The sequence below is a fragment of the Colossoma macropomum genome, unplaced genomic scaffold, assembly GCF_904425465.1.
Source record: "Colossoma macropomum unplaced genomic scaffold, Colossoma_macropomum, whole genome shotgun sequence".
Classification (NCBI taxonomy): domain Eukaryota; kingdom Metazoa; phylum Chordata; class Actinopteri; order Characiformes; family Serrasalmidae; genus Colossoma; species Colossoma macropomum.
The window spans coordinates 40,819,953-40,840,798 of record NW_023494787.1 but is presented as its reverse complement, the minus strand read 5'-3'; the positions used below and the strand labels follow the sequence as shown (position 1 = coordinate 40,840,798).

General features: G+C 39.0%; 1 protein-coding gene across 2 annotated transcripts in view; it reads right to left on the bottom strand.

The window, feature by feature from the left end:
* The window catches only part of hdac5 (histone deacetylase 5), a 142,176-nt gene that overhangs the window by 102,334 nt on the left and 18,996 nt on the right, over positions 1-20,846 (bottom strand). Inside the window, exon 2 of one of the 2 annotated variants that reach the window (XM_036567377.1) lies at positions 9,924-10,156. In XM_036567377.1, the coding sequence (XP_036423270.1) occupies positions 9,924-9,945 (22 nt within the window). In that variant the 5' untranslated portion in view covers positions 9,946-10,156. Of the gene's footprint in view, positions 1-9,923; positions 10,157-20,846 lie in introns of those variants that run through there. The other variant, XM_036567374.1, reaches the window with a different exon arrangement.

The window sequence follows — 20,846 nt, the reverse complement described above, 5'->3', positions numbered from 1 at the left end:
CTGGGGGGTACTCTGAATACCATATGAGATAATTTGTTTTGATTTGTTTAGCATTTTTGGTCATGGCATACAACAGTACATTCAAATTTATTCCGAAAAGTGGACAATAATTAAAATAAGGAAATGTAAACTGGAAATGATAAGCATTTTTCTTTCCATGCCGGGTGTATTTCCGAGTGAAACACGATATCAGAAGGTCAGGGTGAGGAGAGAGGGGAGGTGAAAAATAATACTATAAGTTAATATTATTTTCCCACCCACTGGTGCACAATGATGTTATCAAAACTCAGAAGTTGTTTTACAGTCATTACATCATTGATGGAAGAGTATGGGAAAATGATTATTCGAAGTTGTTGACATATTCGAGGTTGTCACGCATCCCTCTGGTTCCGACTCACCCAAGGACTCCATTTCCCAGAACCCCCTGGGAGGTTGCGTGACCGTAGAACCTCTGCAATCCACCAATCACCATTCTCAATCACCTGAATACTGATCTGTTTCACCTGCTCTGTTTGTCATGTGACTAGTACTAGTTGAGTTTATAAGCCCGGCTTTAGACTAGATAACTTGACTGTGTTTCTGGACTTTCGCACTTTGCCTTTTCCCTTTTTTGGATCTGGTTGCCTGATCACATCTTTGTTACGTTTGTCCTTTTCTGTATTTTGTCTTTTTTGGATCGTTTGACCTAAGCCTGTTGTCAAACCCTTTACCATTTCTTGTTTTTTACCATGAACGTCTGGCTGGTTCTATCACGTCACAGAGGTTCTATAACGACCAACAAGAAAAAGAGTTAATGAACAGATATCCAGTTCACAGCAAGGAAGTTAAAGGCAAAAAAAAGAAAAAATAAATAACTTTAGGCTGTATGCTTTTTTGGAGACAGCACTAGTGTTAGAAGGCTACACAAATCAGGCAGAGGAATATACTTGCTTGCAGAGGAATACATTTGAAAATTTGTTTTAAATCTCAAAATAGCCAAGGAAGACCGGTAGGTCGGAGGAGTAACAGAGGCTGCCTTTTCAAATGAGCTAATGAGCTAACAGTACCGGCAAGCAGTACAACATTGGATGGTGATGGAGACTCAACTTTTATACAAGATCTTTTCTCCTTAGTGAACCATGTGCTCACAGGTTAGTTTGCCAGACAAATATCTTTTCGGTTTCTGGGCCCAGCTAACAGGCTTTGTACCCCTCTAGCAGACACCTGGCACAGGGCATGGTGACCTTAGGTGCAGCTTCTTCAGAGCGTCCTTCAGTCAGCAAATAAACTCAATGAAGTCAACTAAAGTAAAAAAAAAAAACCTTGCATTTCCTTGAAGGTCCAAAATTTTGGCCCATCTTACTAAGTTGGAACTTTACCTTTTTACAGTGTATATGACTCCATGTGCCAAGCTGACCAATGGCTGACCAATGGTCCAATTCTATAAAATGCTCAGAGTAAAAAAAAAAAACAAAAAAAAACTCACACTACATAAAGCTCAACATTTCTCTCTCACGGCTCAAGTTGCTGTTTTTTTTGTGACCTCCCGTTGGTGAGGCTGGACTGTTCATCACATCCCTAGCTGAATAAAGGGTCCTCAGAATGGCCAAACGCCCTTTCCTTGTTCTTCCTGAGTCACGCGGTGGGCCGCTAATTAACCCTCCCACACACTCGGGCAGTATAACCATGGCAGCTTCAGAACCACTGAAAGACTCAAGAGTCTCACCTGGTGGGTGTGTGGGTGGGTGTGGGTGAGGATGCGAGTGTGTGAGGAGGCTCATTATTCTCTAGATGACTAGCACACATTATGTAGATTTATCCCACTTTCCGTGACGTTTTACCAACTGAGAACCGACTGACAGCACGATTAACTCCTTAAACTCCAAGAAACTCATTCCTCCCTCTCATGATGAGATATCTTCTTTTCCAATGAGTATACCGCTCTGATTTGTGGTTAGTCATTTTGCATGTCAGTTAAATGGACCTTTCCTGTCAAAGCAGACACTTTTTGGCCACACCGAAGAACAAATCCTACCAGATTCTCTAGGGACAGTCACATTACCAGGCTGAAGTGATGATTTTTTTGCCCTAATGTGACACAGTTCTGATGTTTTCAGAGCTGTGTGGACACACAAATCTGATCTTTTCTAATCAGATCTGAGCCACGTATGTGGTCCTAGATCAGACACATATCTAATTTGGGGCTATGCAAGATGGCCAGATCGGAATTCATGTGTTGTTTTCCACTGCACATGCACCAACATTCAGTGTCAACGTGGCAGCAGCACCTAACTTTACCAGTCAACGCCAGTAGACAAAGCATCTGACCTTTTTTCCCCTTTTTTACTCTAATAGTGAACAGCTGAGAGCTGTATTTGAGCACAAAATCAAAATTGAGTACTCAGGCTTGCAATGTGAACATAGCCTTAGAAGTCTCACTTGCAAGGCTATTGACTTCATGACTTCCAAATTAGTTTCATTGTAGTTAAGTTAGTTTTAAGGCCAGTTCACTCAAAAAGAAAGCATTTTCCGCAGCATTTTTTTGATGTCCATGTGATGGAACAGATACGAATATTTACATATTTGTTATTTTTATGTTTACATATCACTGCCACATTTGGACCAGAGACATAAGAACACTGATTATTCAACGCATGAATGAAATTAGCAGATCATTTAAAATGACATAAATACAATAATTACAATAACTATAAACAGTCCATTTCTGAATGTGGATCACTGAATCTGAATGCATGAATGGCAGAACAATGGAGAGAAATCTATATGATCTATATGTTCCATATGTCAGTATTTCTTCAGTTTTTCCTTGCTTTGAGGTGCTGAAGTTGATTATTAGCACAAAACTCAAAAAAAATAGTTACTGAAGTTACTACTTTGTTGCAGCCCCTATCCACAGGAGTAAACTTCAATGTTCAGCCCACCCACAAATTTGTAGTGCCCATCCAAAACAATCCAAAACACTGGCTCCACCTCTGGTCATAAATAAACCAACTGTTCTGTGGAAGTCTAAAGGCTTAAATAAAGACAAAGCTTCTAAAGCTTCTAAATACATATAAAAATTATTTGGGACAGGCCTCATTGTAATTATACTTAATACTGTAGCAAAATGACAATAACAACTCTACACTTTTAAGTGGTAAATGCAGGTCAGAACAAGACTACGAATAAGAAAACACTGCCTTAACTTTTTAGGAAAACCCACAGTTCTGCAGCAAGTCTGAGAGTGCTGAACAGAGGCTTTTTTGCTTGAAGTGACTAGGCAAGGGTCACCCTCATACTGCCATTTACACAAACCTCCACTGTCCACCTGCAATCACAGCTATTCTACACATCCTTCCTTTCATTTTCTCTGGGCACCAACAAACATCCTGCCAAATGTCAGACACGGTCGTAAAATCATGATGGTGAAACAAACACACAACACACGCAGGTCGAGGGTAAGAATCAATGAGCTGGCGTCAGCCGGGGTGAACGGCCCAATGAGCAAACGGCCCTCGGGGCGGTGGCGGAGTGGAGAGGGGTTACGCGGTTGCCACGGCATCCAGTGACATTCAAAGACGTCACCAGAGGGATGGAAGGTTAATAAAGGTCTGAGCGGCCATCACCACTTCCAATTATAAACAGCAGAGATAGGAGGGGAGAAGTGAGTGGAGGGACTGTGTGTGTTTAGCGCGGGGGCGGATGAATGAGTGGATCTGAGTGTGGAGAAGAGGAAGAATGCATACAAAGAGTGGGAGAGAGAACAGGGCTGTGTGTGTGTGTGTGTGTCTATGTATTATATGCACATATATATATATATATATATATATATATATATATATTCAATAGTAACCAGTAGTGCTGAAACAGTTTGACATTATTGATAGGGCTGAAAGATTTATCGTTTTTATATTGAAATCACAATTTAAGGCATTTAAAAGCAATTTTCAAATCACAACAGCCATAATGTGGTTCTGTATAGCATCAAAAAGGCTTGCAGTATTGTTACTTTGTTGCTTGTTGATGTCAAGCTTATAACAATAGAAGAACATTTTGGTCCTATAAAGAACTCTTTTCAAAAAGGTTTACATAGAGCCATATACAACACATTCTCCATCAATCTGAAGAACCATTTCACCACGCAGAGAACTTTCTATGCATGCAAAAGGGTTGCTGAGTCCTTATGGTTCTACATAGAACCATTGTCTACTAAAGAACCCATGAAAAACCATCTTTATTAAGTGTGTATTTTAGCAAAGTTTTAAGAGGGGAAACTGAACCGTATAGGAGTTTGTGAACTACCTGTAGATGAATCAGAGGCAACCAAACCTCTATGTGTTGTGACATCACAACAACAACTAACTGGCAGCTTGACACACTATGTTCAGGGGTCGCGCCTCAAGCCAAAAAGGTGGATATTCTGGTCTTCTTGGCCAAATCCCAGTATTAGTCAAAAAAAGGGCGGCATGGTGGCGCAGTGGGTAGCGCTGTCGCCTCACAGCAAGAAGGGCCTGGGTTCGATTCCCGGCCGGGTGACCAGGGTCGTTTCTGTGTGGAGTTTGCATGTTCTCCCCGTGTCTGCGTGGGTTTCCTCCGGGTACTCCGGTTTCCTCCCACAGTCCAAAAACACGCAATCAGGCCAATTGGACATGCTAAATTGCCCCTAGGTGTGAGTGTGTGTGTGGATGTATATGTCTGTTTGTCTGCCCTGCGATGGGCTGGCGACCTGTCCAGGGTGTATCCTGCCTTCCGCCCGATGACAGCTGGGATAGGCTCCAGCACCCCACCGCGACCCGGAAGGATAAGCGGTTTAGATGATGGATGGATGGATAGTCAAAAAAAATCACAATTAGATATTTTCCACACATTTTTCAGCCCGGATTATCAATAATGTTGATAATAAAAATTGCCAACAAATATTTTTACTGTCGATTTTTCATTTACACTATCAAAGTGACGTTCAACCTAGAGCGAGTTAACGACTGAACCTGATGAAGACAGCAAACCACTGATAGTGTTGAATCTATGAGAACAGAGTGAAAGAAAAAGAACCAGCTAAAAGTTAAAAAACAACATTTACAAAGGCCATTTTTTTAAATGAAGGATAAGGATAAATACAACATATGTCTGACTTAGCTTTCCATGGAAGCACAATATTCTCTTTAACCACTGGAAAGGAACGCATGCTGGTTTTGATTCTGACGCAGCAGAGCGGTCAGTAAACGGTAGCTTTCCCTCCAAGCTGATGTTCTGACAAACCAAACAAGTCCCTGAGGACGCTCGGTTTGCACTGTAAGCCATTTGTCAGAATGAGCTAACATTTAACCGTACAAACATCACTGAAGATCATCATTACATATGTTTCCAAAGACTAACATTACCAATGTTAGTCACTGGAACATTCTAAGCCACATCAGTTTGTATTAATTAAATGTATTCAGCAGGTGCTTCAAAAAACTACTGAAACTTTGTAGCTCATCCTGAAACAGCATTACATACATTTGCTAGCTAACTTTATACAGCTGGTTAATTAGCCTAAAAAAAAAAAACAGTTTTTATGTAAATTCCTTTGCGTCCAGGAAACCTATTCACAGCCAGCTCGTCTAGTGACCCAACAAATAATAAAATTTCTGTTTTTGCAGCCTTTGTAACAATATTCAAATAGTAAAACCTCATTTCAAAATCTCATTACAGCTAAGAAAGCCCAATAATCGCACATAAGTATCATGAAAATAGAATTCAAGAAATTCCTTCTTGTACAGACAGAATTTTGAATGGTTGCTACAATGTGAGACAAAAACACAGAATGCATAATTAGTTGATTCGAATAGTACCTGATAGATTAATCCATTATAAACATACTAAATCAGGTAATTATCATGTTGCATCAGGTCCAGCGCTGTACAAAACTACAGTCCTGTGGGATCTGGTCTAAAAGTGATGCCCCGACATGACAATGACAACTGTGGGCTGATGCAGATATTCAATATATTTCATAACATCTGACAATGTTGGTCCATAAATATTTATAAAAGTAGAAACTGGGACTATATCTACCTGTATTAGCATTACAGAGAAATATAACATTGGTTTCTGTAGTATTACAAATAAAAATGAATGTTTCATTTTGAAAAAATGAATCTTTTGGCATATTAGCTCAGCGCTGACTAAATATTCTGCTCTTCCAGAGTACAACACACATGCCATCAAATATAAGTTTGAAATGCTGGCCAAATCTAAACATATGCTTGATAGTAATACCTTTTTATTTTGGCAAATATATTCCGATGCCAATGTGATTCTGATACTATTGTGCATCACTAAACCCAGACAAATCTGTGATCAGGTGAGGAAGAAAAAGCACTACATCCTCCTTTCTAAAAGTAGTCCGAGTGACCGACCGTCTCTGACCAACAAGTTTGCCAAACATTAGATAGAAACTAAGGAGCCGAATATTATTTTCCTGACTGAGGCGCAGATACACCTGATGCACAACAAGGAAAAAAGACAGACGAGAAAAGAAGAACCTGTTGAGAGGTACCCTTTCCTGCCAGTGTTCTATTCCTCTGAGAAATCGTCATTCGCTATTTTTGGCCTCAGCACATATCTTTTAAAAGCCAATGATGAAAGACGTCAATTCTGAAAACAGAGAAGTGCTAGTCTCAGTAGCTGTTCACAGCGTGAAAAAAGATTTGGGTGCGTCACCTTTAGCATCAACAAAATGAAAGTGAAACTAAAAAAGACATTTCTCTCCATTTCCAACCACTCTGTTATCCTTAAAACTCATTCAGTCTTGCAGAAATAACAGAGATTCAAAAGACACGCAAATGATAAAGATTTCCCCACACTGCTAATGCTACTCTGCTGCCACTTTAACCCTTCCATCTTTCTAATCTCAAAACCAGCCAGTTACAGCTGTGACCTCCCGTCTTTGAGCTCTTCTCAGAGGACTCACTGACATCATGTTCCCCTACAAAGAGACTCTAACCTTCACAACAGCAACTATCCAACCTCACCTCAGCTGTCTTCAAATTACTTTCCTATATGGATCTAAAATGTCTAAGGGAAATATTTCTGAGGAGATTAGATATAAGATGATCTACTACACAAATTGATTAAAAGATACACAGAAAATGTGACTCCTAACAACCATGTAAGACCACCAAAACTGTCCCCATCCTGATAAACAGTATATAAAGCTTTCATTTTTGAGAGAGACAAAAAAAATCAAGCTGCTTCAGATCTGAAAAAATCCACAGATGTTGTAGTGACAGCTACACAGATGTGTAGCTGTCAAGGAGCCGTTACTGAGAAAAGAAAAAAAATGCACTAGAATACTGAAACTGATGTGGAGTAAGATTTTACAGACTGTAATTGTGAACACTTAGATCTTAGGAATCAGAATCTTACGTCTGTCTGTGGGTAAAAATGTAAGTGGGACTTGTTGCACATTACAAAGTATTCTATTCATTTTTCAATTAAACTGTCTCCTCTCCTTTATAATGTCTCAACTAGACAAAAACTGCTGTTTCAATTTTCATTACAATTAATGAGTACACTTCTTCATTGCCAGTCTTTATTTCAGTATTTATTTTTGTTAATGATAATACCTGCTGGCACCGTTTCTGAGACTGCCTCACAAACTGATATCTATAAAAATGTGCAAAACTGTGTTTCACAGCTAAAAACAGCAACAGCAACTATCCTGAAGCCTAAACTTTGCCTATATTTCTGGTGTTCAAATGTCTGACAGTGAACATGCATTGGCTAATCACCTATGGTAAATTTAGTTTGCTGTAAATTACTTTAAACCAAGCAAAACAGAACAGCACAAAAGTACACTTTTACTCTAGTTTCCGTCCCTACCAAATCCAGCAAATCCTCAGTGTTTCCAGTACACCAGGTCAGTCCAGTGGAAAACCCTTTGGCAATCATGAAACAAAATTGGCATCAAATATACAAACATCTCCTGGTTTCCTACTGAGAACAGAAGCAGCTGACTGTGATCACTAGTAGGGTGAACGAGTTCCTGATTCATTCCAGACTTGTGAGTAAAAGCGCTGACCTAGGAACCGTTTTAGCCTTTTATTTCGGACTTATTGTGGTGTTACGTAGAGGAATGGCTTGACCATTCTAGTTAATAGTATCACCTGAGCTGTTACCCATTGCGTATGTCCCAAACATAAGCCAGTCATGTTCTTCCAACAAAGCAATTAAGCACACAGTGAGAAAGAGGGATTTGCTGCCATCATGTAGGCATTAATTTGCCATTCCTGGTGGATTCGCTCTACTTTACCATTCTGAGAATCTACACAGTATCCAAGCACCCTTATGGAGCTCACAGTTGCTGGAATCCAAACTAGAACGCAGCTCTTTTGGGATCAGCACAAATTATGCTACTTTGCTGGTACAAAACCCACCAAAAGTCTGGAGACAAGTTGCTTTCATTTGAAATTTTGTTTAATTTTTACTGTTACTTTTCAATTAACTACAAAAATACCTGTGATAACGCTCTGGGTATATTTAGCCTCAATACTTGCTCTTCAAAGAACTTCCTTGGTATAAAGAGTAGGTTTTACCTAAATAAAGATTTCATATTTTACTTTCCAAACTATTGTTAAAAGCACATATTGAAACATTTGGCCCACAGGTGGTTTAAACACCTGAACGGTTTGAGCGCTGACATCACAACAAGGGGGCTTTGACGTTATTCCCATGGTTGTATTGTCATAAATATAGACCTGCCTCATACTGTAGTCGGCATCATGCCCCTATTAGGAACTCCAGGTCTAAGCAGGTTTTCACTGTGAGAAAAATGAATGAAACATTACTGAATCTTCTGAATTCTAAGATTATTTAGCAGTAGAAATACAAATAATGCTACATGCTATAAACAAGCTAACACCCCTGCACACTGAAATGATGTCACACGAATGTAAGTCTACTATAAAACTCTTATATAACAGCAGCAACTGAAACTGTAGGCTACTACTGTCAAAGCAACTTAACCTATTTAACAAAGGTAGCTGGTTTGTGTGGGGTATTTTGGTGAGGTTAATGGTTTTATGATGTCAATTCAATTTAGGAGTGTTGGCTTGCATACAGCAATATTCATATATCAACTACTTAAGTTTAGAGAATCTGGTGACGCTCGAGGGAAAATGTACATACGGCAAAAATGTATCGAGTTTGGAACATTTTTGTTTACTAAAGAGCACAACAGCAGCGATTTTCCGAAACACCACTTATTTTTCCAAAAGAGAAAACCAGCCCAGAGTTCCTAACATGGGTATGACACCTATTGCAGAATGACGGCACAACTTCAGAGGTCTTATGTCATTTGTGACACTGTTTTCCTCATAATAAAGCTTGTTAGACTTTAAGCTTTTAATGCAGAGGCAAAACAACACATTTCTGACTTTTAATCTTCTTTTCTGATTTAATAATGTGATTTCTCAGTGCCTTCATACTTACTCTGACAAGTAAAGAACATAAGGCAGAGTCTTAGGCTTTCACTTTGTTTGTGTCACAAACTACCTTTTTAACAAGCCAACATATGAATAGGGATTTGCTTCACATTTCAGTTCCTGATGAAACAAATTAATAAGTGTTTCCATAGCGATGCGAATTGCTGTCTGAATGTGTGCCCACTCAGAAACTATTGCAGTGCATCCAACAATAAAGGCAGCATGAAGTTTCTTTTTTACAGTGACAGAAAAACACAATAGCACACAGAAAGCTCCAGTTCCATATGCTGATCTCTTTTACTATGACCACATGCATCTGTTCTGAGGGCAGACAAATGCTTTGAATGGATCACAGACGAGATGTTACTGGGCCCGAAGCCCCATTTGTCCTATTTGCCCCATTTGTCAAAAACCTATGCTTTCAAATGCACATTGTTTTCTTCAGCTGATGTGAGAGAAAAGCTGGAAGAGCCTTACCTGGTGTGTTGGATGAATTCATGGACAGGGAGCTCACTGATCTTTCCTTCTGGCTTTCAGCAAGCGATGTGCTCAGGCAGTTGCAGTCAGCAAGTGTGCGTGAGAGCGTATGTCTCCACTGGGTGGAGGGGGCTCGGTGCTGGAGGCTGCAGGTCTACAGCGGGTCTTCACTGTCAGCCATGGCTAGAGACATCAGAAGAGCCAGGCTGCGATGACCAGACAAACCAACCTCACTGCAAACATGTACAAACAACACAGAGTTAACAGAGCTGTTAGTAGAGACATGCTGCAGCAGTGATATTTCTCCTTAATGCTTCCCCTAAACCTGCTCTGAACAAACCTGATTTGACTCATCTTCCAACACCTAAAGCCTTCATGAGCTGAGCCACTTTAAAAAGAAGGAAAAATACAAACCAGGAATTGGCCTAGAGTCTAAAAAACTGCACTGGATTCCATAAAAACATTTTTGAAACACAGAACTACAGAACTGCGCAAAAGTCAAAAAAAAAGTTTTGATTTATGTTATTTCCAGTCAAAATGGCCAGCAAGTACAAGATATTCAGCATCAGGAAAAGAACAACCAAACATATATTTAACAGAAAATTACACAGAAGCCTCAATAACTAAAGATAATAAAATTTTTTTAGTATTTAGTGTGTCCACTCTTTGCCTTTTTTACAGCTTCCATTCTTTTCAGGAGACTCGCTTTCAGTTTTTCAAATAAATCCGCTGGGATATTTTTCCACACCTCTTAAGTTCAGTTTTAGAAGTTGGTTGCAATTTCTGCTTCACAATCCAAGTCATCTTAAACATATTCAGTGATGTTGAGGTCTGGATTTTCTTCTCTCTCTCTAAGATGAAAGCTTTAAGTTCTGTTTATCTGATTTGGTCTTAGTGGTCAAACAGCTCTCGGAAATATTTGCTTTAACCATTTTAGATGCACAAGACAAAGAAATTTGCTGATGTGTGTTTGTTCATGTTTACGTTTTGAATGAGTTATAAGTTCATGTTTAATGGGGGGCTTTGTCATAGTAGTTTACAATTTGGGGGTTTATAATGGTATATTCATATAATAAAACTGCATGTTGTGTTAATCTTTTAAGTGAAAATAAGTTACACATCCTCTACACAGAACACTCTCCTACACATTTTAATACACTTACTGTTTATTTGCTGAATTTAACATACTGTAAAAATAATGAAACATAAAATGTGGCTTGTACAAAACGTATGGCACATTTTATATTTTATTTTTTCTCAATGTGTTAAACTCAAGAAATAAATATAAATTCAGCACTAAATTTTGCAGAAAATTTTCATATTTGTCATCTATATAGGATGTGTTAACATATTTTCACTTAGAAAATCAACGGTTTTTGCACACTTTTGCACACTCCACCATCAGCTTGGCTGGGGGGATCTCTGGGCTGTTAAAGTCAGTGTCTGAGGTGTGAAATGCTGTTTCTCTGAGTGAGAGGGTAGCAGATCGCCTCCACCAAAAAGCAGACACAGAGCTGTTAATGGGATGACTCATGCAGCCTCTAGTCTGTGGAGACGTGGGGAAACTGCTGCACTAGAATACCCACGCTGCCTAGCAGCAACTGCACAAGCAGCAGGGTACTACATTACCCACGCTGCCCGAGAGACTCCCAAAAACCTTTGGCCCCTAGCTGATGACCAAGAGAGCCCTTTCAGACAGGCTAGTTTAAAGCGATGGCTCGGCTTACTTACACTGCATGACATTCTGTTATGCATTAAACTGGACAAAAGCACAAACAAAGTTCAAACATCTAGATTAACTGCTACCGTTTTGAAGCGTCCATTTTTATAGATAACAGTATGTCATATAGAGTCCTAGACCTCATAAGCAAGCCTACTGAAGATTACTTCACAGCTTTACACAGTGTGAGTGAAGTGAGTGATGATTTATGCAAGCAGTTTGTAAGGATGCTAATTGGTAGAGTATAAGCTTTCATTAATTATTAACTACACCAGCTTCACAACTCCAGTGAACAGACTAAAGAAGCAAACTTTAGACATCAGGTTTTGACAGGCCAGTTACATCTGAATGAAGTGGTAAAATCTTTCACCAAACCTGTCCTGTATGTGCTCATTTGGCCAGCGCTATTGATGAACAATAAGAAATGTCAGTGCACCATATATGAAAAGTTTAAAGTCAGAGTGGTTTGATGTGAAATTGTTTACTGGAGAGAAACTTAATAACTCAGATTTTTACAGTGGTGGTGATAGGAACCAGGGGCATTGCTGTGTATAACACAAACATAGCCATTTTACTATTCAAAATGACCAGCCAACCTACACATGCCTTCAACAAGGTTTGGTTCATAATGATGATGGTAAAACGAATCTTTAAAAAATAGCTAAATAAATATGTGTAAACCAGAAAAAATAAGTTTTCTATGTGATTTTCTATGTAATTGTCTTTTTGGTTCATTGTATGAAATTGTTAAGGTATAAGCCTTAACAGCTTCGTACAATGTGGCCAAATTTGCAGATTAACCACTCAAACAAATGTCTACAGTTACAAAGGATTATGTATAGAGTCAATCAAAGCTATACTTTTTCTCAGGAGTGAAAGCAAAAATAAATAAATAAATAAATTCTGTGAACATACATGCTAAGAATATGTTAGAATTTAGAATAAGTTGGAATTAACCATATCCCCATTATCGGAACAAAAGCTCGCATCTCCATCTTCGTCATTTTTTAGTTTTTGACATAATTTGAAAATGCTTGTTGTCCTTTACATTATGGGTGAGGTTCATGATGACTGGACCAAAAGAAACAGCCCAAAATTACTCAGAAAAAAGTCTGGTTACACTGACTTACATTAAAAGTAAAGTATGTTTTTCCTTCTCCTGTAAAGGTATCATTTTGGAGTTTGTCGTTCTGACAACAGCAATATATTTAACAAATAAACAAACATTGCTCATGCTGCCTTTTAAACATGTTTGACCACCAAGTTAGAAGTTAAAACTTTTCTTGTGTTCATGAGTCTCACAATGTGTCTCAATGAATGCATTTACTGCTTTTCTATTTACATTAATTTGCCACAGTCTTGTGCAACCACACATACATTTTGCTTGTTGTGGCATAACATGATTGCGTAAACTAGCTTAAATAATTGCAATCAATTCAAATATGTGTGATTATCTCAAAAAATTGCGATTAAGCAATTATATAATAATTGTGATTGGCTTAAAATGGAACAATTCACATCACACCACTCTGAGTGACCCTGTTTACACCATAATTTAATTATGCAGAAAATTAAAAAAAAAATTGGTGGAATTCCTCTTCAAACTTTGTTTACATCATAACACTTTAATTATGCAGATTTTAAAAAAAAGAATCTGTGGAATTCAATCCTGATGTCGCCAATGTGGTGGGTTTTTTTTTAGTCAAATATATTTATCAACAAGATAACAGTAGATACTGTAAAAAGGGTATAAACTCAGGCAAAACAAATTACATTCATCAATATGAAACAAAAAATATCAACAGCAAAACCAGTCAAGTGCAGGAAAAACCAGGTGAAAACCATTGTTAAAGATCAACTCTGGTCCACTGTAATAAGCCCTGCATATTTCAGTGTTTTCCTTGCTATAACACACCTGATCCAGCTAATCAGCTCATTACCAAGCCTTTCCTGAGTAGAAGTGAGTGCATTAGAGCAGGGCAGGGGTTTATTTACATAAAATTATCTGCATGTTACATCACCAACATGCACCACACAGGTAGCAGCATAATTAGATTAACCATGGAGAGGCTTTAATAGCTGTTTTGATGAGGCTGAATGTGGAGGGGCCTAGAGGGCAGAGCTGTGGAGCTGGAGGAGCAACCGTTTCCTCTCCCACTGTGTTCTCTGGCTTCACCTGCTGGCCACAGCCTGCAACCGCACTCGCAGGAAGTGTGGACGGCCCCCACATCAGCTCCATCACAACGCTTCCTGCCCTGTTGCTGCACAGTTCCTGCCACTGACCCACGGTCCATTAACCTCACGTTTGAAGTTTTCCTGCGAGCCACAAATAGCTATCCACTGCTTAGGACACCAACACTATGAATCTCAAATGGTTGCCTGCTCACTGTAAAGTGCACTGCACAGATCATAAGATAATGGATTCTATATCCTGACGGCGCATTAAATGTCCAAGAGATCCATTTGGGATTCAGCCACTGGCAGCACGTCTCCCTACTGGATATCTACTACACTATTCGATTTTGAAAAAACATATTTTATGACCCGCATAGTGCACTATATCAGGAGTAGGGAGCGATTTGCACTGCAATAATGATATCTTACCAAGTGAAAACACAAATGTAGTCAATGTATCTAATATTTCTCAATATGAGACTGTTATAAGAATATTATAAGATTCTTTAACTCTTTTCTAGACATTTTTGCTTGATTTTTAAGAAACTGTGTCTTCTGAAAGTGTCTTCTCATTGGCAGATAATTTGGTAACATTATTTGGACAGTCCACCTGCTTTGTAGATACTTAATTTACTGTTACCTTCAACTAAATTGAACATAATATTCTTTAACTCTAAACCTGGTTCTAATCCTTAACCTCAACCCAAAACCTAAACCCAAACCTCACCCTGGTCCTATCCCTAACCCGGGTCCAAATCCTAACCCTAACCCTGCCACTGTTTAGAATCAACTGAGTTTCAACAGATAGTTTGTTAACAATTTAAACATCTGTAGATAATCTTTAGGGGACTATAGTGGACTATCCAAATAAAGTGAGACCGATAATTTTACTTGTTTTAAGCATTATTTCTTGAATTAAGCAAAATTATCTATTAAATTAGGCTAAAAGTGTCGTTTAAAAAAAGGACGTTGATACAAACTTAATACAGTATACCAGAGGTCAGTAATAGGCGGACCGCAGTTCAAGTCTGGACCCAAACGCTGTCCTATGCGGACCTGGACCTGTAACCGATAAACTATGGAGAATTATTTAATTTCGACAGGGTGGTCCTATTTTAATCGGCCTATCATTTCTAGGTATTATGGTACCGGTTTAGTGGCCCGGGAAACTCACAGACCAATTGCATGTGTTGTAAATATCACATGTGACGCTACTCAGCCAATCATATCTGTGCATTATTACGAGCACTGAGACTGGAATGAGTGACGCACACACAGGGGAGGGACGATGTGAGAAACTGCAGTCGGAGAAGAAAGTGAGCCAGATTATTTTACATGGTGTGCTCTAAAAAAGAGAAAACTGACAATTAATATTGTTGAAATATTACTGAATTGTACTTTATTTGATTTGACATTCAGTTGTTGACTGTAACACTACTAGGCTACTTCAGTTTACAGTCTATGGCACTGAATCATGATGCAAGTTAGACATTATGATGTTCTGGACCTTACTGAATTTTAATTATAGACCCCTGCAGTATACTTATATTGACTTACATTGGCTTATATTATATCCTTATATTGGCTTACAGTAAACTGTAATATACATACATACACATTTTGCATAAGAGTTTAAATATATTTGCTTGTATATGAAGTGAGAAAGTTGAAAACTCATCAAATAATCTCAGAACTGATCTACGTGGCTCCTGGTGTCACTGTCTTTATTTCATAAATCCAAATAACAATGCTTTCGTAATCATGTGCTTAGCTGATGATTAATTGTCACATAAATAACTGCAATGAATGATTTAACATTTGTATGAATCACAGTCAAATCAATAATAATAAACCTTACTTGATATCTGCCTCTTTATGATTGGTTAAATTCAAATTGACAAATCAATCAGGTCACTTTCCACAATCAAAGGCATTGCTTCTCTATTATTTTATTGATCGTCTGTTGCTATTAGCAGCAGCTCGTGCTGCAGAAATGATATGAGCATCTGCAAAGACATTTTCCAGTCATAAATATACTTTACCGCTGCTCTCTCATTGGCATACCTGACCGATTTGGACAAAGCCTTAGCTGAGGAGTTAACTCTGGTTCAGTTTACAACCAGCTGGACTTCAGCAAAACCATCCTAAGACCTACTCAGCATGGGGATGAGGCACCACAGCTCTATTATGCATGGGCACCAAAGGATCCTAATCTGGCTCTGCCCAGCAGTGAACTGAACCAAGCATTCATTCGAAAGCGGCGCCTGGAATTTTTCCGGTGTTCCTACGAACTCTGCTACCTCATCAAAAAGTCCTACCATACAGCATATTTATAGGTAGCTCCACACAAAAAACTATAAGTAGCATATTTTGATAGCCTAAATCACCTATCAGACAATGCTACCAGCATTGAATTGTATAGGTAGGATATTTCGATAGCCTAAATCTCCTTATGAGGGTTAGTAGTAATACTAAGCCGAGTCTGTACTGAATTAACGTTAAAAACACAATAAAATGTTTAAAACACAAAGTTACTCTACTATACTAGTGATATGCCCATGCTTGGTAGGACCACTCAATGGTCAGGACTCTTCGGTCTGCAACATACAAGGTATACAAAGTCTTAAAGTACAAAGCTTACATGACCAAACTTGCTGATTAGCCATCTTGCTTCCTAGCAATGTTTACTTAAAAGCTAACTTTGGGTGTACTGTTGAAATGATACACTACTCTGTTGTGCACACACACACACACACACATACACACACACACACATACACACATACACACCAACGTCTACAGTTACACAGAATTATATGCAGTGTCAGACAAGGCTTGCATTTTTTCTTAAGAGTGAAAATATAACCAGAGAAAACATTAACCGTAACGCTAAAACGTCAGAATTGTCATAGTTAACAGTTAAACAAACCCATGATGTGTCTTCATGAATGCATTTACTGCTTTCTTTTCCTTATATTTATTTCCTCAACCCAACAAACCCAATTAACAGTTTGCTAGTTGCAGCATAATATGATTGTGAAACCTAAAGACTGGGGGAAAAGTCTGCAGACAGCTTAAAGAGGAACAATCATGTTTGGCTATTTTTTTTTTTTTTATGTCAGATGGTGCTGCATCATGCCAGAGGTTTGAAAAAAACACAGGAAAACATGTACCAGTGACGTCTTTGGGCACGTTTCAAAGAGAGAGAGGACTCAGCTCCTAAGAATCACTGCAGCAGCATGACGTGCATGGACTGTACACTTCTAATCACTAGCTCAACCCCTTCAAACTCACAAACAGAAACAGCCGACCCAACCGAGTACCCTGAACTAGCCACAGCAGGTGATGAAGCAGACTGTCCGACAGTCTAGCACATGCTCACATTTTTAGAGTCGGTAGAGGCGGAATATGAAACATCTGATTCTGAAACGAGCATAAAACCATACAATATTTAACTCATGTTCCCTGAAAAGATGACAATAGAGAGACGACAACAGAGACAGGGAGCTTGGCTAGAGTACAATATCAGCGTATGCATGAAAAATGCATTTCCCCTTAGAATATTTAAGTAGCTTTGCTGCAATGTTATTGCTTTTGTTATAATAATGTTATTATAATGTCAGTTATTAGTTATTACCAGTTACAGACAGCTTACCTCAGCTCTCAGTTTTCCCCTTTTGGTAATGCTTCTGGCAATTGTGTTCACAGAAAGAATAAACTCTAGGCTGGATTTGATGCTCAAAAGGTCCAAACTAAATCCTTGAAATCTTCTGGCTTGAAGTCTTCTGAACACTGTTCTCGTTACATCTAATGATGCGTTTTTGGTGTTTTTGTCGCAGTTCGGGTTATTTATAACAGCCAAACACTTGCTACCTCTTTCACAGTCTTTCAGCAGTGTGTGATAGAGACTTTTATTCCTGCACATTCTTCAACAACATAAGACTGACTCAGACTAAGTATGTTTAAATAGTTTTACAGAAAACACACTTCTTTACCAAAAGTAGTGATTCTGAATTTAAGGCAGACGAGGGGGCATGGCCACGCCATGCAGTGCTGATATAGTCAAACCCCCCCTCTAAACTGAAACAGATGAACTCTGGGAGATGTAGGAATCAAGCGTAATAAGTTCTGGAATAAAATCTTTAAATATCTCTGGAACTACACTGAAAAAATGTCATAATGTCTGCTCTGCATATGGATCAAGACTATTTTGTGACTGGTCTCCTTTAAGTCTCCTTTAAGTCACTGCAATCCTCTCAAATAACTGCAATCATCTAAAATGACGCCAACTGTGACAGGCCTAATAGTGTGCTTTAATGGGTTTACATTATTATTACTATGGTCATGCCATATATTAGCTAGCTGGACGTTTATTAGTTTTGTCAGTGACTGTAGAGCAAATCAAAATTGAGCACACAATGTATCTCCAGTTGTGTCTAGGTGTTTTCACAGCAAATTAGTCTCCACACAGGTTGGTATAGGCTAGAGGTCTTTTACAGCCCTGTTGCAGCTCCACAGCAGAATTAGATGTTTGGGTAAAAGTAAAATAATCCTCCTCTGCAGTAAAATAAAGCTTGGTTGATCGTTCTCACTGTTTTATCAATGAACTGTCTTGAACGCAGGAATTAATGTATAACCGCTAATTCATCCTTTAACCCTTACGGTTAGCGCGCAGACTGCTGGTCACCATAGACAACAGTCTCGCCTAGCTAGTAACTAACGAAAAAGACAAAGAGAAAGATTTAAGATGAACATCGATAATTTGGAGACAAATTGACTTATTTGTATTTATAATCACTCCAGTTGGTTTCCTCATACGTTTAATCTGCAACGAGAAACTGTCCAACACTAAAAAGTCGCAAGCAGCTTCTTGTTCGAATTTTCCTGTTCCACCTTAAACACTGCAGCAGTTACATTCTGGTGATTTAGGCACCATTTAAGGTGGAACGAGAAGCTGGTGAATGAGAAGCTGACTTCAGCCTTGTATAAAATCGAATGTGGAGAGACATTTTACAAGAAACTCTTTGACTTTTGAGGAAAAGCTTCCTGCCGGAGATGCGAGAAAAGCGGCTATAGGTGAGCTAAAGCTTAAGGCAGAGCAAAGTAAGTCTGCATTTTTGTTGGTCTATACTAGGACATATTAAGACATTATCTAGCACATATTAGGACATATTTTCAGCCAAGATGGTAAAATGTTACTTCAATAAAATAGACATAGAATGTTGTAGCTCCCAAGGTGGTTTGATTTTTTTTGTAAGGACAAAATGACTTTTTAACATTGGGGTTGCGATCCCTGGTTTAGGCCATACACCCGCATATTTACTCCACTATACTATGGCCTGCTGAGGGAACAAATGCCAGTAAGTGTTTGAGACAGACTACATACACATAAAACTGCAGATTTTACGTGCACATTCGAACTGCTTATAAGTGAAAATACTATAAGGCATGTGTATGAAACACTTCCTAATAATGTGATGGCACAGCTGACATAAAAAAGAATGGAACATATGACAAAAACATTACACTGACATCAGCAGCGCTCATAAACACAATATTATAGCAAGATGGAAAAATGATGAGTATTTTTGAGCATTTCCATTTTATCTCCTGAGCCATGTCCATAATTATACACATTTGTTGGTATGATGTATATGTTTACTCACTGAGTGGCCTTCCTCTGTGCTCCTTACAAACAAGGTATGATGCAAGCAAGGAATTATAGTGGGTAAGCCTACATGGGTAAACCTCAGAACAGGCCAAGTTTAAGATTAACAGCATGTTTTATGGGTGGAAACTCCCCCGCTGAGCCGTGAACCATTAAAAACCCCAAGCTCTTAATGTTTCAGTTTCTATGGCCACGTTCACATTATAGGGCTGAAGCACTAAACTGTTTTGTCTACACGGGAAACAGCTGTGTGAACACCAAATCTGGATCTTTCCAATCAGATTTGAGTCACTTTCATGTGTGCTCATAGAAAGCACACATATCCTTTGCCATGCTACCATGAGAGCACTCTACATTCTGCACTGTGCATTCACTGTCATCAGCCCAATAGCTATTGATGATAAAGTCTGCGTGAATGCAGGAGTTCACCCTACAAGATAAGTGAACTGTCAAGTAGGGTTGCACAATATGGACAGAAGCATTCTGCGGATGATTACAATACACAACAACTACTGTTGAAAGTTTTCATTTTCGATTATCTCGTATATTTGAATAGTCTAGGAAAATAATGAACTCTGACGATATGGGGCAGTCGTGGGCGGGAGGTTAGGGTACCAGCCTTTCAACCAGAAGGTCGCCGGTTCAATCCCCTGAGCCGACAGTACATGACTGAGGTGCCCTTGAGCAAGGCGGCTAACCCCCAACTGCTTCCCGGGTGCTGTGGATTGGGTTGCCCACCGCTTCAGGCAAGTGTGCTCACTGCCCCCTAGTGTGTGTCTTAACTGGTGTGTATGTGGTGTTTCACTGCACGGATGGGTTAGATTGTAGAGGTGAAATTTCTCCCACTGTGGGACTAATAAGGGTCACTCAATTTTAATGAATGAATGTTTCACTTAAATGGTTATTTTTATTTTTTCCAACCTTATCACACTTACTGGTGTTATAACATGTATTACTATTATTTGTTAATTATTAATGAAACTTGAAATACTAAAAGGTAATGAAACGACACTACTGTAAACAATTACTGTTATAGCAAGCAGCGTAAAATGCTGTTTAAGGGCAGGAGGTGATCCTGCCCAATCTGGCAACCCTAACCAGGTAGCTGAGTCTGGTGAACATTTCAGTTATGAGTGGCACAGAAGTAGAGAGGAAACAGTATCTTTTTAACCACACTGCATTAAACACTGAAAACGTTTTGGTCACCTCTTGTTGGTGAGCGAGCGGGTGTCGCTGATTCTATATGACAAAAAAGGCTTTATTCCTGAGTATGTGCTAGAAGTTGTATTAGTTTTGGCCCCAGGTGATGTAGTAATAAGTTTCTTAGTGCTTTAGTTGGTCAGCTTGCAAGCCTGCATGC